General features: G+C 44.5%; 1 protein-coding gene across 6 annotated transcripts in view; it reads right to left on the bottom strand.

Annotated features, from left to right (window-relative positions):
- Positions 1-26,108, bottom strand: part of FARS2 (phenylalanyl-tRNA synthetase 2, mitochondrial) — a 397,026-nt gene that overhangs the window by 66,106 nt on the left and 304,812 nt on the right. The window contains exon 8 of one of the 6 annotated variants that reach the window (XM_056521088.1): positions 8,130-8,180. The exons of the other annotated variants lie outside the window; for them this stretch is intronic. Within the exon in view, the coding sequence (XP_056377063.1) occupies positions 8,147-8,180 (34 nt within the window). The 3' untranslated portion in view covers positions 8,130-8,146. Of the gene's footprint in view, positions 1-8,129; positions 8,181-26,108 lie in introns of those variants that run through there. 6 annotated transcript variants of the gene reach the window in all.

Genomic DNA, 26,108 nt, shown 5'->3' with positions numbered 1-26,108 from the left:
AGTGCATGTCAAATAAATAGCCGTTCATGCATTATGCAAGCCTCCCTTGGTACCGTATATACTTGAGTATAAGCTGACCCGAATATAAGCCGAGGCCCCTAATTTTACCCCAAAAACCACGGAAAAGTTATTGACTCGACTATAAGCCTAGGGTGGGAAATAAATCCTCCCCCCATGCCATCATCCCCCCCCCCCCCTTCATCATCACAGCCTGTCAATCCCTTCATCAGTGGTCTTCAACCTGCGGACCTCCAGATGTTGCAAAACTACAACTCCCAGCATGCCCGTCCGGTGGGGATGGTTAGTCATTGCGGGCTGTACATTTTCCCCGGGGGGGGGGGGGGTCTCTTCTCCGCGCCCGGAGTAGTGGCGTTGCCTTGACGACGATGCACAGGGACGTTGCGCATGAACGTCCCTGTGCGTCGTCGTCAAGGCAACATCACTACTACGGGGCCGGGCCCGAAGCGCAAAGAAGAGGGCCCCCCCCCCCCGGTGAAAATGGACAGCCCGCAACGACTAACCATCCCCACCGGACGGTCCCTGCAGCATAGCTGGCCCGGACCAGCTCACCCTAACTTCCCGCCGAGGGGAGTACAAAACAAAAAGCAGGGGGGGGGGTCTGGATGATGATGAATGCCACAGTGGTCTTCAACCTGCGGACCTCCAGAGGTTTCAAAACTACAACACCCAGCATGCTGGGAGTTGTAGTTTTGCAACATCTGGAGGTCCGCAGGTTGAAGATCACTGATGAAGGGATTACCAGGTGGAGAGTTCACTCGAGTATAAGCCGAGGGGGGCGTTTTCAGCACGAAAAATTGTGCTGAAAAACTCGGCTTATACTCGAGTAAATACGGTATGTTTATTTTCTGGATAATAGAGGTGGTCCTGATCATGGACCCTCTTTGGCATCCATGTTCCCTAAAAGCGAATATGGACAGTGGTTGCCTTTTTTAGTTCATTATTATGGGTGCTATCATTTTGTCTAATGGACATAGACACAGTGAACATTTCCAGACCCTGTTCTTTGTAAGGGACAGGTTTTTAACCTCTTCATTCTGAGGGACCGGATCGGGATGCCTGCTGAAATCATTCAGCAGGCACCCCGACACCCCCCCCCCCCCCCCCCGTCGGCGATCAGAGAAAATTGCATATCAATTCCTTCGATTTTCTCCAATTCCGGGCTGATCGGGTCTCTGGTGACCCGATCACCCGGAAAATAGGGCTGATCGGAGTTGTCAGAGACAGCCCCGATCAGCCTAAGGGATAGGAGTGAGGTCGCAGAGCTGCGATCTCCTCCTATCCCCTGCCATTAGTCAGAACGGAGTTCTGACCAATGGCAGCGCAGGACAGGGGGTTGCCATGGCAACCCCCGTTCTGCCCGCCCCTGGATGTCGAGGGGATCGTGGGATGAAGATGGAGGTCGTACCTGCAGGAGAAGATGCCTGGGGACCCGGGATCTTTGCTGGAGACTGCTGGATCCTGGCTCAGGTAGGGAATCGTCAGTGTGTGTGTGTGTGTGGGGGGGGTAATTGAAAGTGAAAGTAAAACGATCTTTACTGTGGCAACCACTAGGAAGGCCAAACTGCAACTTCCAGCATGCCCAGACAGCCAAAGGCTATCTGGGAATGCTGGGAGTTGTAGTTTTGCAACATCTGGAGGGTCAAAGTTTGGTGACCACTGTTACAGTGGTGCCCAAACGGTAGCCCTCCAGATGTTGCCAAACTACAACTCTCAGCATGCCTGGACTGCCCAGGCATGCTGGGAGTTGTAGTTCTGTAACATATGTCCCTTCAGATTTAGCAATTTTCATGAATTTTTTGAAAATTGCTGCTCTACTTTGAAGCCCTCTAATTTTTTCAAAAAGCAAAAATATGTCCATTTTATGATGCCAACATAAAACAGACATATTGTATTTGTGAAGAAAAATTACATTTATTGTGAATATCCATTTTCCTTACAAGTAGAGAGGTTCAAAGTTAGAAAAATGCTAAATTTTCATGAAATTTTGGGATTTTTCACCAAAAAAGGATGCAAGTAACGCCGAAAATTTACCACCAAAATAAAGTAGAATGTGTCACGAAAAAACAATCTCAGAATCAGAATATTCGGTTAAAGCGTTTTCGCGTTATTAATTCAAAAAACCATCTCAGGTAAGAAGGACGGACCTGGACGGAAAATAACTTGTCCTGGTATACCACCAGGAAGGGAGAACAACAGGAGAGAGCTACCAGCTCTGACACCTTCCTAACAGAGGTAAGAGCAATAAGGAACGCCACCTTCCGGGGAAGGAGGCGAAAAGAAATGTCCCTGAGAGGGTCAAAAGGGGCGTCCTGCAGAGCACCTAAGACCAAGTGTAAGTTCCAAAGGAAAAAAGGGGACTGATAAGGAGGGGCAGCTTGTGCCACTCCCTGAACTAGGTTCGGACATGATAATTGAACGCCAAAGAACGTTGAAAAAGAATGGAAATGGCCGAAAGCCAACCAAGACAGGAGAAAAAGGCTGAGTTTCACACCAACAGAAATAACACCGCCAGGTATGGTGGTAAAACTTTGCAGAGGAAGGCTTGTGAGCCTTCATCATGGTGTAAACCACTTGGGAAGAGAAACCGCGGGTCACAGAACTGCTGTCTCAAACGCCACGCCGTCAAAAGCAGAGACGGTAAATAGGGGTGGCACAGGAGACCTGATATAGGAGGTCTGGACGATAGAGAAGGTGCAGAGGTAAGTAGTACAGGAGCCTGACCACGACGACATACCACGCCCGCCGGGGGCCAGTCTGGGCCACGAGAATGGCGGGAACGCCCTCTGCTGTGAGTTTCCTCAGGACCCCGAAAAGAGAGGAAGGGGAGGAAACAGATAAGGTAGGGCAAAGCCCGACCTATAAACAGATAAGGTAGGGCAAAGCCCGACCAAGAAAGAGGAACGCTTGGTTGTGGCGGGACATGCAGAGGTCCATGCCTGGAGAGCCCCAGAGGTTGCAGATCTCTGCAAACACCTCCGGATGTAGGGACCACTCGCCTTGAAACATCCCACATCCCAGAAACGCCCAAATGAAAAGCGCTGAGTTTCACCCAGAAGGGAATTTCCCAAGAAGCAAGCAAAGAAAGGATTGCCCTATGCCCCAACATGTTGAAGGGGAAAAAAGGCTTCCTGAGGGACCAAGGCCCCAGACCGTCTGGTCTTTGAAAACACCTCTCCAGCCCGACAGACTGGCAGGGAGGGTCAGGAAGGAGCGCCCCCGAAAAAGCAGGGGGGAAACGAAGCCACCATAGAATTGACCGACAAGACTGTCGAGTGACAATGGAGACCTGTCCCACAGGAAGAGAATCACCAATTGAAGAGGTCGGTGATGAAACTGGGCAAATGGCTGCCGCTAACCGACCCAGGACATCCATGCAAAAGCGAATGGAAACTGGAGCAGGGTGCCGAAGTCATCGGACTCTTGATAAGAGAGTCAGCCGATTGATCGGCAGAGTTGAAAGCGGGCAGAGGCCGCGTTGAACTGGAGCCCCAGGAAAGCGGTTGGACTTGTCCCGAATGACCATCCAACCAAAGAGAGACAAGGTCTGGAGGTTGAGACCAAGACTCTCCAGGATCTGGGCCCTGGCTGGAACTCTGATCAGAAGGTCGTCCAAGTAAGGAATCACGGAAACAACTGTTGTCCGTAAAAAAAGGGGCTATCACAGGCGCCGGGACTTTGTTAAAGGTCCGCGGAGAAGAGGCTAGACCGAAATGGAGAGCCACAATAGAAAATGACCGTCCGGAACTGCAAAGCGGAGGTACCGCTGATGACCGGAACAATGTGGAGATGTGGAGGCAGGCATGCTTGATGTCCACCGAGGAACGAAACTTCCCCATGAACCAAGGATGCCAGCACCGAATGGAGAGACTCCATTCGGGATGGGAATAGGAAGATGCTGGCTGAGATACTCGAGAACCAAGATTGGGCAAACAAACGCCTTTCTTGGGGACCACAAAGAGGTTGGAATAAACCTCGAAAATGTTCCCCTGAAGGAACCGGGACAATGAATGTGCATAGTCCAGGCATGCCGGAAGAGTAAGAGGTGACCAACCACCCAAGAAAGGTTGGCGGGTGGGGGCGACCCATCAGATCGAGGAAGGACTACGGGTGCCCGATGGGGCCGCAAAACAGCCTGAACGGATAGCCGACCTCCGGGAGGGACAGGTCCGGAAGGAGGAAGCCCTCTTCCCGTGAAGGAGCCTGGCTGGACCCCTTGTTGGTACCCTGTGTGGCACCAAAGGTCCGCAGAACCCGATGGGAGGACTTACGACGGAAAGCGGTTCTGTGAGCCGTATCCAGAGGTAATAAAGAACTCTTTTCCGCCCGACGCCTCACTTCCTGAAGGCGGCGTCCACATTCCAGGCTTTAAGCCACATGGAGGGACGGTGGCTACCAGGTAGCTTGTGGCAAAGGCAGCACAGTGGCTGCGCATGGAACAGAAAACCTCCAGCTGCGGAGCATCGAGCTAGATTAAATAAATCCTCCAGAGGCATCTTCAAGACTACCCTGGCGGAGATGGGAGACCACACTGAAAGGGCCCTTGACCCCCAGGCCGAAGCAAAAGCAGGAAGATCCTGCTGTCTCAAGGCAAAGTTTGCCAAAGTCTCCATCTTCATGTCGGCTGGATCTTGAATGCAGCCGCATCAGCCAAAGGCCCGGTAGGCACCTTAGAGAGGTGGGAGACCGGCAGATCTACAGGTGGAGAGGAGGTCCACCGAGCAAAGAGGTCCTTGGCGAAGGGATACTGCGCTTGAACCTTCTAAGTTTCCTGAAACTTCTTGTCAGGGTGCCTCCAGGCGGATTCCAGCAGGGCGCCAGAAGGGCGTAAAATTCAGCGTGAGAACTGAAGGTCTTGGGTGCCGGTCGGGCACGAAGAAAAGGAGACTTCTGGAGCCACGTCCGAAGTTCCTGGGTCCTTTAGATGGAAGGTGTTTCTTATGGCCGAAACCAATGAGTACACCACATCAGGCATCCGTGCGTTCCTTTAAGTCGGAGGCTGAATCAGAAAACTCATCCGCAAGTTCTCCAGGAGAATGGGAACGAGGTGAGGCAGCCCTGGAAGAGGTCGGGCACATTGAGAGGAAACTTCTGGACCACGTCCGAAGTTCCTGGGTCCTTAGCTGGAAGATGTCTCTTATGGCCAAAACCAATGAGTACACCACATCAGGCATATCCGTGTGGTCCTCTGAGTCGGATACCGAATCAGAAACCTCATCCACAAGTTCTCCGGGAGAATGGGAACGAGGTGAGGCAGCCCTGGAGGTTAGGCACGATTAAAGGAAACTTCTGGAGCCACGTCCGAAGTTCCTGGGTCCTCTAGATGGAAGGTGTCTCTTGTGGCCGAGACCAATGAGTGCACCATGTTCTACATATCCGTGTGGTCCTCTGAATAAGAGGCTGAATCGGAAACTGCATCCACAAGTTCTCCAGGTGAATGGGAACGTGTGAAGTGGCCCTGGAAGAGGAGAGCCAGAGCGGCGACCATGGGAGCGTGCTCTAGGGGAGCGACGCTTGCTACAGGGCAGAGTAATGGAGCGATGCCTGTGAGGGGAGCACCCGTGCCTGCCAGAAGACTCGGAGGATGAGTCAGATGAAAAACACCCCCATGACGCTGCAAGAGCATCAGTATAGGAGGAGAGTGGGACCCTCCGGAGGGCCTCTCCAATGCAGTTACCTCATAACAGGAGACCTGAGCCAAGTCTGATATAGACTGGGGGAGGGAGAACCCAGGCTGGAGGGGCGGCCGAACCCATCTGGTCTGGTAAACAACCGGGGTAGAATAGCAGGGGGGTCTGGAGGAGCAGTGGAGCAGGCAGAAAAAGTGGTTCAGCAGAAACAGACATTTTTGAGATACAGCTTTTACAGATGTAATGAGTGGCTAACACTCCAGTTAACTGTTTAGAGGGAGCAAATGGGTTCAGCAGAACCAGGCATTTTGGAATTACAGCTTTTACAGACAAAATGATGAACTAACGCTCCAGTTGTCTGTGCAGCCCATTCTGTGACCCCAGGGCAGCTGCTGTGAGGAGAACTCCGTTCTAGTGTAGACAAAGAAGGGAGAAATGCCGGCCAATAGCAAAAGAGGGGCGGGCCAGGAGCAGGGGCACTGCTGATTGGCCCCTGCCTCTCACAACGCGCGCACAGCACTGATTGGAGGCTAATTCGCGCCTCTCAGAAGCCCCGACAACAGAGGGGACGGAGCTTTAGCGCCCTCAGCTTCTGACAAGGTGGTCAGTAATGGCGCCCACGCCCGCTCCTCTCCCCGAGCGCACATGTCATTCGCATATGCGCTTACGGGGAAGCGAGCGAGACGCCGCCGGCAGCTGACTGCTGCTGAAAGCGAAAGTAAGCCGGCGCTTCATGCGCCCGCATAGTAAAAACGCAGCGGCTGTCAGCCGCTTAAAGAAACATACACACCACACACATATATCGTTCAGGAGAGTGAAAAGTATAGTGCCCTCTGAATAAAGCTGTGCCCCAGTCCAAAAATGCTCCTGCTCACCCCAATTTTTTCAATAAATATAGAAAAAAACCCTGTCCAGGCCAGCCCCTGAGAAAAAGTGGGCAAAAAGTGAGGGTCTCCAGAGGTTGCAAGGCTGTACCTAGGAGAAAGGGAATATACTCACCTCAGTCAGAAGAACTTACCTCATGAAGTCTTCCTATGAAGTCTTCAGTCAGCTTTCTGTCACATGCATCATGCCGAGCTGCCATGTGCGAGCTAGGCGAGCAGGGAAATAGGGGGACCTGGACCCATGAGGTACAACCCCAGGCGCTGATTGTTGGCGAGAGGTTGTTAACAGTGCATATACGCAATGTCTGTGCCCCCTCAATCGCAATGGGGAGACAGTGAGCCGCAGTTCCTGAATCCCCACCTGAAAACATGAAAGAAAAAGGAATAAAAAACTAACACATCCCTAACTAGGAAAATAATAAAACATAACACCTGGTCTGGAGAGAACTCCAGACCATGTCCACCTCCTTAAGACACTAAGCTAAAAACTGATTATCTCAGGTGCCTGTGAGTGGGTATACCCTGCTGGGAGGAGCCGACTTCTCTTGTTGCCATAGTGTCGAACCTCCTAGTGACAGCCGCATACACCCATGGTCTGTGTCCCCCAATGGAGCGGATAGCGAAATTATAGAATGTTAAAAGGTAAAGTCTATAAGATCAACTTCAACCAGATTGATATTCCTTTGACTAAAGATGCACATATTATTCAGAAGTTTAAGGTCCACGGGACTTTAGCTAACCTTCCTGGATGTGGCCGCAAGAGCAAAATTGATGACAAATCGAAAAGAAGACTAATACAAATGTTAACCAAATAGCCCAGAATAACTTTTAAAGACATTATAGGTGAACTCTAAAGTCAAGGTACTTCAGTGTCAGATCACACCATCTGTCACTTTTTAAGCCAAAGAGGACTTAATGAACGAGAAACAAACAAGAAGGAGACCACTTTTGAAAGCAAATAATAAAAAAGCGAGTCTGGAATTGGCAAAATGCCTATTGTCAAGCCACAAAGCTTCTGGAAGAATGTCCTTTAGACAGATAAGACAAAATTGTATCTTTTTATCAAGTCCCATCAGCTCTATGAAGCATATAAAGAAAAGAACACTGTACCTACTGGAGGAGGCTCGGTTATGTTTTGGGGCTGCTTTGATGCATCTGGCACCGGGTGTCTTAAATCTGTACAGGGCTCAAAAAAATCTCAAGACTATCAAGGCATTCTGTGTGAAATGTGCTGCACAGTAGGGATCGACCGATCATCGGTTTGGCCAATATTCACGATTTTGGACGTTATCGGAATCGGCAATTACCTGAGACAGCTGGAGCAGTATCTTATGAAGAGTGGGCCAAGATACCTGTAGAAAAGTGCAGAAGTCTCAATGGGATTTACAAAAATCACTTGATTCCAGTGACTGCCTCAAAAGGTTGTGCAACAAAATATTAAGTTCAGGTTGTTGTAATTTTTGTGCAGGCCAGTTTTATATTTAGTTTTTATTATTTTGTGTTGAAGCACAATACAAAAGCAATGTCTGATTGTCATCAGTTAATTTTCAGTACATTTTTATTCATTATTACTTTTGTGAGTTTCAAGTTATTTCAGGGAGCATTGTGTTTAGTTTACCAACAATTGTGTCCTCGTCTGTACATGCAGCTGTAAAGAAAAGAGGTCAAGACGTCATTGCCGTTTTATTAAATAGTAAGGGGTAGTTAGAATATTTAGATTTATGAAAGTCCTCCAAGAAATACAGTACATGGGTTAATGCAGAGTTCAATCTAAAAATTATTTTAATAGGTCAAGAAACTGTGCTCCCACCTCAAGTGAAATAAAGGGCAGCAAGAATGCAGTATTCCACAAAGGCACATAAACTACTCGAATGAACAGATTTTACCAAATCATAAAATAAAATCAATGGAGCGACTTTGAAGTTAGCAGCACTATAATGTAATAACGGTGAAAAGAGAGCAAGTGCCTGTAGAGACAGAAATAATATTGGTATTCTGCAGATAAAACTTCTTTCTTTTTTCCTCAAGAAACAATATGTGGTTCTAGGCAGGATATAAAAAAATATAAAAAATAAATCGGAAATACAGTGTTGTTGTTAGAATATGTATATATTTAAAGCAGCCTGTATTTTGTACATGGATCACATAGAAAGGCTGTTGTACAATCAGGAAATCACTGTCCACTGACAGAATGCCAACCGCTGTTAAAGGGGTACTCCGCCCCTAGACATCTTATCCCCTATCCAAAGGATAGGGGATAAGATGTCAGATCGCCGCGGTCCCGCTGCTGGGGACCCCGGGGATCACTGCTGCAGCACCCCGCTATCATTACTGCGCAGAGCGAGATCGCTCTGCACGTAATGACGGGCAATACAGGGGCCGGAGCATCTTTACGTCACGGCTCCGCCCCTCGTGATGTCACGGCCTGCCCCCCGTCAATACAAGTCTATGGGAGGGGGCGTGGCTGTCGTCATGCCCCCTGCCATAGACTTGCATTAAGGGGACGGGCCGTGATGTCATGAGGGGTGGAGCCATGACGTCACGCCGTTCCAGACCCTGTATCGCCCGTCATTACGCACAGAGCGAACTCGCTCTGTGCAGTAATTATGGCGGGGTGCCGCAGAGGCGATCCCCGGGGTCCCCAGCATCGGGACCGCGGCGATCTAACATCTTATCCCCTATCCTTTGGATAGGGGATAAGATGCCAGGGGCGGAGTACCCCTTTAATGGGATCTGTATTCTGCTGGTAGGGTCTAGAGTAGATAGACATCTAGAACTATCCTTGATCATGACCTGTTCTCTCTAACTTAAAAAGGGACTGATCCTAACATTATGACAAAACTGCTGATAATAGATAAACTATCTGCAAAGTTGGTGCCTTTTGAAGAGCACCTGTCACCAAACAAAACTTTTAATATATTGTTCCTTATGTAATTATAAGATACTTTGCTATTTACTTGCTGTTAAAATTATCAACCTTTATATGCATTTAAGGTGGCTCTATTTTGTTCCCTGCACAAGTCAAACAGTTAGTTTAGTCTCTTCCCGGCCTGGCAGGAGACCAAACTCAGGAAGTGCGTGCCAGGCATGGCAAGGCAAAGCTCTTGCAGGCTTCAGAGACGTTGCACCTGCTGGGGAACGCCCACTTTCTCCTGCCGGAAGCTCAAATAATGTGAGCAAGGGGGAAGGTATGATACACAGCTTTTTAAAGCTCAGAAAAATTTTTTAAGGGCAGGAGGGGTGTTAGGCGTAGGTTAGGGAATATAACCTGAGTTAGTTTAGAAAATATGGTTCGATGACAGGTATTTTTTAATAATGTCCATGCTGCAATGAGAGGTTGAAAAAACTGGATTACTACAACGATAATAAAATCCGGAATGTCTATCCAATCAATTGGAGGCTTGTTGCATTAGCCATATGTGCTGTGCAAAATTACACCTACCCTTAGATCACCAACTGTATAAAATGCTCTAGGGATTAGGAATACTGGAAATGGCAAATGATTTGGAAATTAGGATTATACTGTTTCTTGGAAATAATCAAGAAGATACTGTTAATAGAGCTTTATTCTTAATGCAGGAGTGCATACTCGGACACTTGAAGAAAGCAACACCGAAAGTTCCCTTACATGAAGACTTCATGCAATTTAAAAACATTACCGTCTTATTAAAAGACACAACCTAGTATGCAGATGCATGCACTTATCTTACATTAACATTTGTCACGAGTTGAGTAGCTTTGAAAAATATAATTTTATGATACTCTATAGAGGGGAAATAAATGTGTGTCTATGGTCAACCTAGTGGTTGTGGTCTGTTGCGGGTTTTACTAACATGCTGACATATTAGGCTCACCGTATGCACTTAGCTGCTTATATTTTTTTGTGTGTTATTTGCTTTTAGGTGGTTTTGTTAAGCATTAAACTTTAGTACAGTGGTAATGTGGCATCAACACCAGAACAAAATTATGTAGTAACAATAAAAGGAAAATGCGAGGCAAAATGAAATACATTATAGGATAAACAACATTCTGAATACTATAAAAAGCCAACCATTACACAATAGATTTACTAGTCTGTTCTGAATATACTACATAAATTATTAATGAAATGAAAAAATGAGCGCAGGAAATCCTCTATTTAGCTGACCCAGAGAGGTAAAACGTTTCACAGCTAAAAGCCAAAGAAAACAAAATCATTAATAATGGAAGACTCTCATACTGACAGCTGTTGTCAAAGCATTCTTGATTTTTTATGTTTTTTTTCCAATTATTGCTCTTTTACCTATTTTGGGAGTGGATTCCATTAAAAAAATATTTAAGTATAAGTAAGTTTAACTGGTCCACACATATTTACTTATACTTGGGACTCAAATAGTAATATTTATGCAGTAAAGATAAAAAAAGGAAAAATACTAAATTTATTTTAATACAGGTTACTGCTATTTTCTCTACTCTTGTCAATTAGTTTTCTTAGGACTGTGTCTATAAAACTGCATCAGAACTAAATAGTGTAAATAAATCAGCTGATCTTGCTGCTTAGCTCAGGGTTCTTTTTGAATGAGTTTCTGATTGGTTAGCCTTTCTTAAAATATCTCTAACTTTTGCGTTGCAGGTGGATTATATTGCATAAAGAGGACCTGTGGTCACTTTGAATAAAATTAGTTGCAGTAACCAGTATATACCTTAGGGGGCTGATAAAAAAAAGTGTTTACAACATTCGGCTGCATATGCATGCATATTTAACTGGGCATGACCCCACACAAACAAGATCTCCTTGGCCACAAGGTTACACCTCTTCATTCATTAAATATGCATGCTCCTGTACAGTAAACAGACCTCCCTCCCACATACAGTCAACGTATGATACTCAGCCTAACACAGTCCATATGAAAATAAAGTCTCACTCATCTGACAGATTCACTGAATCAGTCAGATGGGACTACAAAGACCTATAACTAAGCAAAGGGGGGGGGGGGGGGGGGGTTAACCTTCATGCTTCAAACACGTAGTGGCTTATTCCGTGTCGGGATCTCGTAAGCTCTGCTGTGAGTATGAGAGCCCAGGCCCTGCTTGCGATTACTGCAAGGACTAAAGAAACTGCTGTTCCTGGAAGTTAACCCGTTACATGGCATGGTCAAAACAAGACTTCTGCATGTGACGGAACTGTGCATCTCCTTACCTCTCCAGGTCTGCAATAGATATGCCAAAAGGCATGGCTCTATACAATGCCTGTCAGCATAACACTACCAGGCACAATACACTGCATTACAGATGGAGTGCAATGTATTATATGAGCTATTAGAAGATTGCTGGTGGGACTAATTAAAAAGTAAAAAAAATTAGGTTTTATAAAATTATATTAAAAAATCTCTCACTAAACCCCAAAAATAAAAATGAATACATTTCCTATATAAAATACAGATTAGTATAAAACATAAAATAATTTACTAAACTTATACATATGGTATCACCACTTCCAAACCCACCTGAACTATAAAGATATATATAATTTTTTTTATTAAAACATGGCTGTTTTGTTAGTGTGCCTCCTAAAAAATTTAATGAGTGGAAATCAAAAATTTGTACTGAAAATGGTCTAAAAACAAACTAACTGTTTTTTCACAAAAAAAAATTGGCTCAAAAACCCAGTTATATATAAAAAAAAATTATGGATTATGGGACAATGGGACAAAATCTAATTTTTTCTTTATCTTCCCAAAAATAACTAATACAATTGAATAAATAAATTATATGAAACCCCAAAATGGTGTCCTTATAAAGTACCACCTGTCTTACAAAAAACAAGCTCTCATTCGGCTACATCAATGGAAAAAAAAGGGTTATAGTTCTTAGAAAAATAAAGAAGAAACCCGTTTGAGCAATAAGGGCTAAATTGTCTTGGTCTCTAAGGGGTGATGGCAGTTGATATTGCCATCACTTTCTGAAGGGATGCCACAGATCCTGAGGTGCATATGTTCCTTAATAAAGCAACATACCGTAGCTTAGTTCAAGTAAAGGTGTGTTGTTTCACAGTCCAGAACTGTTCAGGAAAACTGAGACTTCATTTTTTCAATCAGTGGGGTTCCATGTAAGTCTAATTCACACCCCCTGACTCTGATAAACACTGCCATTAATAAAATTAAGTTCACATCCATCTGACTGTTTCCTTGAATTGTCATACAAACTATAAACCAACATATCACATAAACGGAAAAGCATATCAAGACACTTTAAAAAGGTGTGTGATCCGGGCACCCTAAGCTAATTAACGATAATACAATCTCCTTTTATTGGAGTTGACCACAGGTCCTCTTTTAACCTATTAGGAACGGAGGGCGTACATGTACGCCCTCAATCCTGGTACTTAAGGACCAAGGACGTACCTGTATGCCCTTGTCCTGTTCCCGGGGTTTGAAGTGCACTCAAGAGCTGAGCACGCTTCAAACCGCATGGGTCCCGACTGCTATCAGCGGCCAGGACCCAGGGTTAAGGCCGGGCACTGCCAATCAGGTCAATGCTCAACATTAACCCTGCAATGTTGATCGCGGCGTCTAAACCGAAAGCAAAAGTGTCAAAGCAGCTCAGCGGAGCTGATCGGGACCATTGCGGTAAAACGGCAATGTCCTGATCAGCTGAGAGGACAGCGAGAGGGTGCTCACCTGCCTCCTCACTGTCCGATCAGTGATCTGCTGCTCCAAGCCTGCATAGCAGGCTGGAGCAGCAGAGCACCGATAACACTGATCAACGCTATGCTAGGGCATAGCATTGATCAGTGTATGCAATCAAAAGATTGCATGGTATAGCGCCCTATGGGGGCAAAAAAAAATATATATATATATAAAGTGTAAAAATAAGAAGTTTATAAAAGTGAATTAACCCCTTCCTAATAAAAGTTTGAATCCCCCCTTTTCCCATTTTTTAAATAAAAAATCTAAATAATCCTATGTGGTAGACACAAGTGCGTAAATGTCCAAGCTGTTAAAATATAAGAGTAGATTAACCGTACGATCGATTGCGTACACGTAAAAAAAAATACCAAATTCCAAAATTGTGCATTTTTGGTTGCTTCATATACCACAAAAAATGTATAAAAAGCTATCAAAAAGTCCCATCAAAACAAAACTACAGAACACGGTGCAAAAAATGAGCCCTGTATGCAGAAAAATAAAAAAAGTTATAGGGGTCATAAGATGACAATTTTAAACATACAAATTTTGGTGCATGTAGTTATTTTTTTAAAGTAGTAAAATAAAATGAAACCTACATAAATTGGGTATCTTTGTAACCGTGTGGACCTACAGAATAAAGATAAGGTGTCATTTTTACCGAAAAGTGCCCTGCGTAGAAACGGAAGCTTTTTTCACTTTTTGGTTTTGCAGCAGATTATGTTATAAAATAAGCCCTTATATGGGTCAGTATGTGCAAAATTGAAAGCATTATGCTTTTTAGAAGAAGAGGAAAAAATGGAAGCGCAAAAACGCAAATTGGCCCAGTCCTTAAGGTCAAAATGGGCTTCGTCCCCAAGGGATAAAAGGCCACTGAAAAATTTAAGCTTAAATCTGATTGTTTGCTATGGGCAACTGCTTCACTGTCCCTTTGCACTGAAAGTTTAAAATCAAGTTAAAGTACTCCATTGCTGTAACAATTATCCCCTATCCAAAGGATAGGGGATAAGTGTCTGATCGTGGGGGCCGGACCACAGCACCCTGGCTCTCCACAGAAAGAGAGCGCGTCGACCCCACTACAAAGCAGCGGCTGACACGCCCGTTCTCTATGGGAGAGCTGGAGATACCCGAATGCTGTATCTTCTGCTATCCCATAGAGATACACGGAGGGGGGTACATGTCAGCCTCCGCTTTGTGCAGGGGTCGACACGTCCCGGGGTACCTTGCAGGGATCGCAGGGGGCCCCAGAGGTTGGACCCCCGTGATCAGACACTTATCCTTTGGATAGCGGTTAAGTGTTCCTGCACCGGAGTTCTCCTTTAAGCATGGCAAAAAGGAAAAAGCGTTCTTACTTATAGGAACTACAAGAAGCATGAAAAATCAAGTATATAATAACTATTATGCCAGGCAGTACAAGTGGCATTTTCTGGGAATATGGCTGTAGCAATTACTAATAGCTATAAAAACAAATCTTTAAAGAAAACAAAATTGACAGTAATAGCCATTTATACCACAGGGTGTTCACATAATTGTCTCACAGAAAAAAAATTACATTTTACCACTGGCTTTTGTAGAGATCTTATTTCCACTGAAATAAATTTAGGAATCCTTCCAAATGAGCAATTCAGAATATAGGACTCATTTGATCATTAGGAATCATCTATTGTCCTTCCAAAACAAAGAAGAGAAACAAACCAAAAAAAGGTTACAGAAATAACCCATAGGATGTTACAATAACATAATCCCCACACAAAGGGTAACAGGTACGGCATTCTAGACTTCAGAATTATTTGAATGTGACTTTTTCCTATCAGCATAAGGAAATTTACAGGTAACCAAATGTGAACAGTAATCTGTGATCAGAATGTATATTTTATAACCGATATGCTTCTCAAGACTTAGGTATTGGATGGACATGGTTTGGCACTAGTTAACCTAAGGAAACCCTGATCTTCAGCCTTAACTCCTGTAAACAGGTTTGGAACTTGATGCAGGGCATCCCCATGTCACAGTCCTCAGAGTAGTCATGGAGAAGGACACTATTCCCACAAAAGGGCATAGACAAGGTTGTGGGACTAGAATGTGGCTACTGGACTGGTCAAAAAGAGCAGGGAGTTAGAGCCTATAAACAGGTATAGGTGTAGTCCCACAAGTTCCAGGTAAAGTAACAATGGGCAAGGCAAAAAAAAGTCAGTTGTTGGCCGAGGTCAAGATCTGGGTGTAGAATAACAGGTACCAGGCATATCATTTAAATGTTAAAGATGTCTAATTACGGGGTCCCACTGGTGGCTTCCGTGTTCGTGATGTCACGCCATGCCCCCTCCATTCATGTCTATGGGAGGGGGCGTGCCGGCTAGTATGTAGCAGTCACGTCTCCTTCCATAAACATGAATGGAGGGGGCGTGGAGGCTATGTTCGCCAGTCATTGGGCACAGAGCAGAGTTCGCTCCGTGCACTGAATGATAGGGGTGATGCAGCGCAGATTAGACATCTTATCCCCTATCCTTTAGATAGGGGATAAGAAGTTTTCAGCAGAGTACCCCTTTAAGACAAAGTCAGAATGCAGGAATAAAGCTAAAGTCATATGGGGAGATTTATCAATGAATTTAGAAGGGTTTTTTTTGCTTAGAAAAGTCGCACAAAAAGTTGCACATGCGCCTAAGCAATTTTTTTGTGAGACTTTTGTGGGTAAGCAAATAAATAATAATAAAAAAAAAAAAACAATCAACACTTCCTAAGCAATTTTCTGTTTTCACCTTGCAGTGATTGGGCAATAATCATTGCTAAAGTCGCACATAAGCAAAATAAAGTGGCAAACCCACTTCAAAAACTCACAAGTGTAAGCCTGGTCAGGCCTGGCTTACAAAACATGCTTTTGACAGATGCGACTTTTTGTGCAACTCCCCTCCCCGGCCACTCGCTCACTAGCTAGTGTAACTATAACTCCCAGCATGTCCTAACTGTATGGACACGCTGGGATTTGTAGTCCTTCAACAGCTAGCTGGCGGGTGGTAGATACAGGCGGCCAGCCAGGGAGCAGAGCCGGCTCACTCACAGAAATATGAAAGTACGGCGATGTAATTTAATATTTCCCGCCCCGAATCCTGATCACGGTTCCAGTGGGAAATATGAAATCACACTGCAGTACTTTCACATTCCTGTGAGCCGGCCGGTTCCTATGCCCGCCCGCATCTACCACCCGCCCGCTAGCTATTGCAACTACAACTCCCAGCATATCCTCACTGTAAGGGCATGCTGGGAGTTGTAGTTGCTACAGCTAGGAGGCGGTAGCTGCGGGCGGTGGGGCGTGGAACAGGCCTGTAAGAAATATGAAAGTACGGCAATGTAATTTCATATTTCCCACTGGAGCCGTGATCAGGACTCAGGGTGGGAAATATGAAATTACATTGCCGTACTTTCATATTTCTGTGAGTCGGCTCTGCTCCCCGGCCACCCGCCCATATCTGCCACCTGCCCATAAGCTGCTTCAACTACAACTCCCAGCATGTCCTCACTGTAAGGACATGCTGGGAGTTGTAGCCTTGAAACAGCCGCTAGCTGTTGCAACACTACAACTCCCTGCATGCCCTTACACCTGCCCCCCCCCCCCCCCCCCGCTGCATGACTACAACTCCCAGCATTTCCTTACTGCAAGGGCATGCTGGGAGTTGTAATTGTGTGGCGGTTCTCTGGCTTGCTTGTCACCTGCCTGCACATCTCCCACCAGCCCACCATCAAATGACTACAACTCCCAGCATGCCCTTACAGTGAGGACATACTGGGAGTTGTAGCCGTGCGGAGATGTGCGAGTGAGTGACAATAAATGTACTAACCTATTTTCCGTGTTTGTTTTCTTCTCATTTCAGATCCGTAAATCCTGTGGACTAATTCAGATTGGGTGGACTACGTCGATGACCAGCGTTTTTTTATGTTAATAAAATGGTCAACAAGGGCTTGTGGGGGAGTGTTTTTTGGAATAAAAGTTTTATTAAATGTGTTGTGTTTGTTTTTTAACTTTACTTTTTAGGCTTAGTAGTGGAAGCTTTTTAATAGACTGAGTCCATTACCAAGCCAGGGTTTAGCGTTAGCCACAAAAACAGCTAGCGCTAACCCCCAATTATTACCCCTGTACCCACTGCCACAGGGGTGCCGGGAAGAGCCAATACCAACAGGCCTGGAGCATCAAAAATGGTGCTCCTGGGCCTAGGCGGTAACAGGCTGACCTTATTTAGGCTGGGGAAGGCCAGTAACAATGGTCCTCGCCCACCCTGGTTACGTCAGGCTGTTGCTGCTTGGTTGGTATCTGGCTGAGAATAAAATAGGGGGATCCCTATGCATTTAAAAAAAATATATTTATGAAAAAAATGTGTGAGGTTCCCCATATTTTCATTCTCAGCCAGATACCAACAAAGCAGAAACAGCCTGATGTTACCAGGGTGGGCGGGGATCATTGTTACTGGCCCTCCCCAGCCTAAATAATAGATCCAGGAGTGCCGTTTTTTATGCTCCGAGCCTGTTGGTAGCGGCTCTTCCCAGCACCCCTGTGGTGGTGGGTACTGTGTCAATAATTGGAGGTTAGCGCTAGCTGTTTTTGAGGCTAACACTAAGCCCTGGCTTAGTAATGGATTCTGTCTATATGTGGTATAAATATCAAAAGAACAGAAATATAATATTATAGTAAGAGACCCAAACCTGAAGCAGACATGGTACCATGTATCATATGGGGACCCCGTGCCGCCTCAACATCGTTTCGCAGTTTGCGCTACTTCGACAGGAGGTCCTACTGCTACTGATTTTAATGATTTATTTAGAGGGGTACTCCGCCCCTAGACATCTTATCCCCTATCCAAAGGATAGGGGATAAGATGTCTGATTGCGGGGGTCCTGCCGCTGAGGACCCCCGCGTTCTCAGTAGTGGCACCCCGCCGTCATGACAGCACAGAGGAAAATCTCTGTGCATGATGACGGGGCGATACAGGGACCCCCACGATCAGACATCTTATCTCCTATCCTTTGGATAGGGGATAAGATGTCTAGGGGTGAAGTACCCCTTTAACCCCTTTATACCTTTAACATATTTAAAGGTTTTGATGAGGTTTCCAACTTTCCTAACTCATGATAGTTTTATGCTCAACTTGTTTAAAGAGTACCTGTCACCAAATAAAACGTTTAATATAGTGTTCCTTGTGTAATTAGCAATGTCCGGAGGGTATAGGGTAATACCGGGTGTCAGGTTCGATCCACAGCAAGGAGCTTGTTCCAGGCGGAATGATTGTAAAAGTCCTTTATTAGTCAATGTTCACTTTGGCTAATAAAGTAACTTTTACAATCATTCCGTCTGGAACAAGCTCCTTGCAGTGGATCGCGCCTGACACCCGGTATTACCCTATAGCCTCCAGCCATCGCTCTCTGTGTCTTGGGAAACACAACAACCAAAGGTGAGCAGCTTTTTCATTGAATTATCGTCTGCATCACCTCCTACATTACAATACTACTCTAAAGGAAGCTTTGCTCTTTTTTCTCCGCACAGTTCTCACTACTTGTGTAATGAGCAGACACTTTCCTATTCACCTGCTTTTTCAACATAAATATGTTTAATATGTAATAGAAAAAATGGCTACTAGGTGGCTCCGTTCTGTTCCCTGCAACAATTAATACAGTGAGTTTGGTCTCCTCCCAGCCTGGCAGGAGACCAAACTCAGGAAGTGTTCCTTTGCACTGAGCTTGATTGACGGCTGAACAGAGCCTCACTGAAAGCTGCACAGAGCCTTATTGAGAGCTGCAAAGAGTCTCACTGAAAGTTGCAGAGAGCATGAGGTCTTCTGTTCATCACAGCACTGCAACCATGTGAGTGTGGATGTGGTCCCCCAAAAGGCTTCAGTGATATCATGCCTGCTGGGAAATACCCACTTTCTGCTGCTGGGAGATTGCACTATGTGAGAAAGAACAAAGGTATGATACACAGCTTTTTAAAGTTCTGAAATTTTTAAAGGGTGTGATGGGTGTTAGGAGTAGTTAGGGAACATAGCCTGAGTTAGTTTAGAAAAGTTTATTTGGTACTTTTTAACTTCCATCATTTTTGTAGCCTGACTTTAGACACATCTTATTGTATGTGAGGTCTCAAGAACAGAATTTAGTATTCCAGATGTGGTTTCACTAGAGCAATATGTAATTTTATTATAATTTCCCTCTTCCCACTGGTTATACCTAAAGCCAAACATTTCTACTTGCTTTTCTACCTGGCTGCACAGTAAACTTATTTTGAGGCTGTCAGAAATCACTACCCTACATATTTCTCTTCTGAAGACTTTGCTAACACAGAACTGCAAAAACTACATTCAGAAAGAGGATTCATTCTCTCCAACTGCAGTTTCCATTGTTTTGACCACTCATCTTGTAAAGCGAAATCCTTTTTCATACTACAGACACCTCCAGAAACATCAACCCTGTTGCACACTTTTGTGTCATACGCATATAGTCTAGTTTGCCTTATTAATAGTATCCACTGAACACTTATTCATGCTGTTTTATTCCATCCTCTCAATAGATTTATTAATATTCACCCATTTTCTTAAAATCAGTCTTCCTAGAATCCAATACTTTGGTTGAAGTATGTCTGTACACTAAGTGTATATGCCAGTAACCTATCAAAAAGGGATGCCAATGTATACTGGACAGGCAGCCAAGCATTTCAACCCTGCAAAACATACCTATTTCTTAAAATAGGAAAGGACGTGTCACTAGTACTACGTTCAGCTTATTAAACTCAATGGGCCCGCTGTCAGAAGACATTGCAGCATTGGTACCTCGTTCTGACAGGTTGCCTATATGTATGCTCCAAATCTACACAGCAAATGTGATGTAAATCTAGCCTAATCTCCTGCCGGTTTCTTATAGAGTCATGACTGTCAATGTCATCAGCAAATACCCGAGGGACCTGGATATTCTGAGGGATCACCCGGTCTCCAGATGGTTTCTGTACTCTGTTAGGCATAGGTCATACACATAGTATTTTGGTCAGCATTTTGAGCAGTATTTTAAGCCAAAACAATGAGTGGAACTGACACAGAGAAAAAAGTATAATGTTTATAATATTTGCACCATTTCTTTGTTTAGGACAAATACTGTGTGTGAAGGTGTCATATACTGTCTTTTTCTATTGCTGACCTGGCTTCCTTATTTGATCATATTCCGGGGTGGTATTAACCCCTGGTGCAAGATGTTATTAACCCTTAGTGTTTGTGATGCTAGGATGTGACTGTTTGGTGTAGGGCACCGCCGACAACCAAACCAAACGGCATATAGTAAAGGAGAGTCCAAAGCAGAGTTTGATGAAACTAGAACTTTACTGAAGGGTGCATAGAACAATCTTTACAAATAGCCAACTTCCACAGAGGTGACCGGGACACAGGGAACCTCTCAGGCTTGCTTGGACTTGTAGTTGAAGTAATAATGATGATGCAGGCCACTGTACTATTGTTATGACTTTGGTAGGGACAGTAGAGACTTGACTTGTACTCACAGATTTGATGTGGCTGCAGGTTTATAGGCTTTGGCCTAGATATGCTGGACTTGACTTGTACAGGACTTGTGCTTGCTTTTGGGTCCAGGAATCAAGAGAGTGCAGGAACAAGAGAGAATGTGGAGACTACAGTCCCTTATATATCAGGGGGGCTGGACTAAAGCCCATGTGTCTCTGGAACTCTGGGTATATCATGTGATCACATAGCACATGACTGCGAAATGTGAAAAAAAATTGAAGAAAAAACACCATTTTGTAAATTTTGGGGGCTTCCACCTTCTCTTTATTCTGTATGTCCATGTGATTAAAATGATATCCTACTTATACAGGTTTGATTTTGTCGTACTTCTGGGAAAAAACTGTTTAAAACTGTCATCTTCTGACCCCTATAACTTTTTTTTTTTCTGCATATGGGGCGGTATGAGGGCTCAATTTTTGCACCGTGATCTGAAGTTTTTAGCTGTACTATTTTTGTATTGATCTGATTTTTTGATCGCTTTTTATAAATTTTTTCATGATATCAAAAGTGACCAAAAATACGCAATTTTGGACTTTGGAATTTTTTTGCATGCGGTTTAATAAACAATATATTTTTATAATTCCGACATTTCAGCACACGGCGATACCACATATATATTTTTTTTATTTAAACTGTTTTTATTTATAAATAGGAAAAAGCGGGTGATCTTTATAAACTTTTTTTTTTCCCCTTTTTTTTTTGCAATGTTATAGCCCCCATAGGATAACATTGATCAATGATTCTGCCGCTTGACTGCTCATGCCTGGATCTCAGGCACGGAGCAGTCATTCGGTAATCGGACACACAGGAGGAAGGTAGGGGCCCTCCTTGTGTTCTCCAGCTGTTTTGAGTGTAGTAATTTCGCAGCGGCGGTCCCGAACATCCCACTGAGCTAGCCGTATCTATAAACGCCGTCTCCAAAGGGTTAATAGTGTGCAGCAATCAGTGCCGCGTGCAATTAGCCACGGGTCCCGGCCGTTGTTACAAAGGGAGCCGGCTCAGGGTGTACAGGTACGCCCTGAGTCCTTAAGATGTTAAAATAACATTACATTACTTGCAAATGGAAACTGTGAAAGGATGTTCAAAGCTGGACCTACAGTACACTTATATGTTTTCTGATGTGGGGTATGAGGAAGAATGGCTCTGTAATAACTCGGTATACACTGTATACAATCTTATAAAGCTTTACTATAGGAATATTCCTTGCAGCAAAGTGAGGGAATAAGGCTAGCTTTAGTGCTCACACATGTTAAAGAGAAATATGTTTTCTTTAGAAGTGCTGGTAGCATGATGTACATAAAAAAACAGCTTTTTGCTGTTTACAAAATTCTATTGCTTTACAGGAATCAGAGGTTTATATTTCGACTTGCCGCTACTGTCATCACCTATGATTTAAAATGACATATCTAAGCTACACCTCTGGATTCCTTAAATAGACTTCCTAGGAGCTGTAGAAAAACATGAGCGTACTGTCACTAGCTGAGGCAGCAGAGATTTCGGCTCAGGGTTCCCTGAAGCAGGTGATTTGAAACAATCGCAGTTCCAGAAGTCATACCAGTGTCCTTAGCTGAAGGAAAAGTCTTTCAAGAATAACTACTGTCTAGTGAGGAGCAAACAATTTATAAGATGACAGAATAAATCAACCTGATATTTCTGATTAATTGATGTGGACAGCTACCGTATATGCTCGAGTATAAGCCGACCTCAATATAAGCCGAGGCCCCTAATTTCACCCCAAAAACCCAGGAAAAGTTATTGACTCGACTATAAGCCTAGGGTGGGAAATACATCATCCCCCCCCATGTCATCATCCCCCCCTGTCATCATCCAGACCCCCGTCATTAACTCCCCCATCATCACCCCTGTCATCATCACCCTGTCATTTTCACCCCCATCATCATCTCCCCCCCATCTGCTGTCCGGGCATGCTGGGAGTTGTAGTTTTGAAACATCTGGAGGTCCACAGGTTGTAGACCACTGCGCGGGCCTTCGTCATCATCCAGACCCGCCCCCCCCCCACTTTAGTTTTCTACTCACCTCCCCTCGGTGGGAAGGAAGGGTGAGCTGGTCCGGGCCATCTATGCTGCAGGGACCATCCGGTGGGGAGGGTTAGTCGTTCAGGGCTGTCCATCTTTTCCATGAGGCCCTCTTGCCTTGACGATGACGCACAGGGACGTTCATGCGCATGAAAGTCCCTGTGCGTCGTCGTCAAGGCAACTTCACTAGTCCGGGGCCGGCCCGGAGCAAGCGGAGAAGAGGGCCTCCCGGTGAAAATGTGCAGCCCGGAACGACTAACCCTCCCCACCGGACGGTCCCTGCAGCATAGATGGCCCGGACCAGCTCACCCTTCCTTTCACTGAGGGGAGTAGAAAACTAAAGGTCTGGATGATGACGAAGGCCCGCGCAGTGGTCTTTAACCTGCCGATGGCTGTCCGGGCATGCTGGGAGTTGTAGTCTTGAAACATCTGGCGGTCCGCAGGTTGAAGACCACTGAGAAGGGATTGACAGGCGGAGAGTTCACTCGAGTATAAGCTGAGGGGGGCGTTTTCAGCACGAAAAATCGTGCTGAAAAATTCAGCTTATACTCGAGTATATACGGTAAACTTAAATTTCCAAATATACAATATTTCTCTGACAGCTAAAATATAAATATTTTAACAATTAAAACTGTCCTACAGTGGCTTTATTTACATAGGTGCTTTGGCATTGTTTCATAGTGGAGCCATGACAACTGAGGATATCTGACAAATCCCATAAACTTATTATTAAACTGATCAAATTTTAGCTTCCTGTTAACTTGGGTGGCAAGGGTAGTGCTGCAGGCCACCTCCACACACAGGGCTGCTGCCAGGTAGCCCTATGTGTCTGCTCATAAGACAATATGCAGCATTTTTCCAGCATTTTGCGCGGCATGAAATATGCTGCGTAAACGCTACGTGTGACCCTACCCTAAACTGAAACTTGCAGGAGGTCAACCATTGCTGCAGCATTCCACCAATCTGGGCTTTAAGCCATAGAGGCCAGAAATAAAGTATCTTTTCGGTAAAAGACATATGATTGCTCACCAAGGGGGACATTTATTAGTGTTGGTGTAGGTAGAAGTTTTTTGTAGATCGTTTTGGTTGGTCTAAATTTGGTGCAATTGCACCAAATTTACCATACTTGTGCAAGGCACATGATAAATTTTGTGCAACGTTCTAAATCTCCACACAGTTCTATTTGTACAAGTGTATAAAAATAGTAACCACACCTCAAGGATACCACCATTAAAAAGGGTACATAATGTTAATGAAAAAGACCGTGCTTCAATTTCATAGTATATTTATTAAAACACATATAGACATAGGGGAAGATTTATCAAAACCTTTCCAGAGGAAAAGTTGCTCAGTTGCCCATAGCAACCAATCAGATCAAATCTTTCATTTTTAACAAGGCCTCTCCAAAATGAAAGAAGCCATCTGATTGGTTGCTATGGGCAACTGGACAACTTTTCCTTGCACAGGTTTGATAAATCTCCCCTATAAAGAATAAAAAACAGTCATGGTCGTAAATGTTGGTATCCCTTACAGAAAAGGATTGCAGTAACACATGTTTTGCTATAAACATGTTTATTCCCTTTGTGTGTATTGGAACTAAACCAAAAAAGGGAGGAAATAAACCAAATTGGACATAATGTCACACCAAACTCCAAAAATGGTCTGGACAAAATTATTGGCACCCTTTCGAAATTGTGGATAAGTAAGATTGTTTCAAGCATGTGATGTTCCTTTAAAGCGTACCCATCAGATCCAACAAAAAAACAACAATTTTTTTTTATAAATATATCACTCAGTACCTAATCCTGACCATGTACATCTAATTTTTATGTGTCTAGCACCTTTATTTATTTTTTTATTACACTTTTAATTTATCTCACTAGTCTGAATTCCTCTCAAAGGGAGGGGGCGTGGCCTCACTGTGCAGGTCTCCGCCCCCTCCCTCAGTATGCTGTCTGCTCACATCTCCCCTAGCATTAGCAAAACTACAACTCCCAGCTTGTCCTCACTGACAGTAGCGGGACACAAGCTGACAGAGGGAGGATTTTTCCTCCAGCTGTGAGCCCTGCACTCACAGCTGTCAATCAAGGAAGTGTGTCCATGACATAGGTGATGACGCATGGACACAGCAGGACTAATATGTGTCCAAGCAGGCAGGGGGGCAATAAGTTGACTGGCTTTTTCAGTATGAAATACAGAAAATGTTCTAATGAAAGCAATTGCAAAACTTATTGGTTTTGCATGCTTCACAACATATCAAAAGTTTTTGTATCTGACAGTGCCCATTTAAACTCACCTGGGGCAATTAACAGGTGTGGGCAAAATAAAAATCACACCTGAAAGCAGATAAAAAGGAGAGAAGTTCACTTAGTCTTTACATTGTGTGTCTGTGTGTGCCACACTAAGCATGGACAACAAAAAGAGGAGAAGAGAACTGTCTGAGGACTTGAGGACCAAGATTGTAGAAAAATATCAACAATCTCAAGGTTACAAGTCCATCTCCAGAGATCTAGAGTTGCCTTTAACCACAGTGCGCAACATTATCAAGAAGTTTGCAACCCATGGCACTGTAGCTAATCTCCCTGGGTGTGGACGGAAGAGAAAAATTGATGAAAGGTGTAAATTCAGGATAGTCCAGATAGTGGATAAGCAGGCCAAACAAGTTCCAAAGATGTTCAAGCTGTCCTGCAGGCTCAGGGAGCATCAGTGTCAGCTCGAACTATCCATCGATATTTAAATGATCCAGGAGGACAAAACTGCTGACACAGAGACATATAAAAGCAAGACTACATTTTGCCAAAATGAACTTGAGTAAGCCAAAATCCATCTGGGAAAATGTCTTGTGGACAGATGAGACCAAGATAGAGCTTTTTGGTAAAATACATCATTCTACTGTTTACCGAAAACAGAATGAGGCCTACAAAGAAAAGAATACAGTACCTACAGTGAAATATGGTGAGGTTCAATGATGTTTTGGGGTTGTTTTGCTGCCTCTGACACTAGGTACCTTGAATGTGTGCAAGGCATCATGAAATCTAAGGATTACCAACAGATTTTGGGTCGCACTGTACAGCCCAGTGTCAGAAAGCTGGGTTTGCGTCCGAGATCTTGGGTCTTCCAGCAGGACAATGACCCCAAACATACGTCAAAAAGCCCCCAGAAATGGATGGCAACAAAGCGCTGGAGAGTTCTGAAGTGGCAGCAATGAGTCCAGATCTAAATCCCATTGAACACCTGTGGAGAGATCTTAAAAAAGCGATTGATTTCAGATATTTTTTTCCAAAGGGTATGCAACCAAATATTAAGTTAAGGGTGCCAATAATTTTGTCCAGAC

This window comes from Hyla sarda, chromosome 5 (genome assembly GCF_029499605.1).
Source record: "Hyla sarda isolate aHylSar1 chromosome 5, aHylSar1.hap1, whole genome shotgun sequence".
Taxonomy (NCBI): domain Eukaryota; kingdom Metazoa; phylum Chordata; class Amphibia; order Anura; family Hylidae; genus Hyla; species Hyla sarda.
The sequence above is the reverse complement of the archived record's forward strand: the minus strand, read 5'-3'. Positions and strand labels throughout refer to the sequence as shown.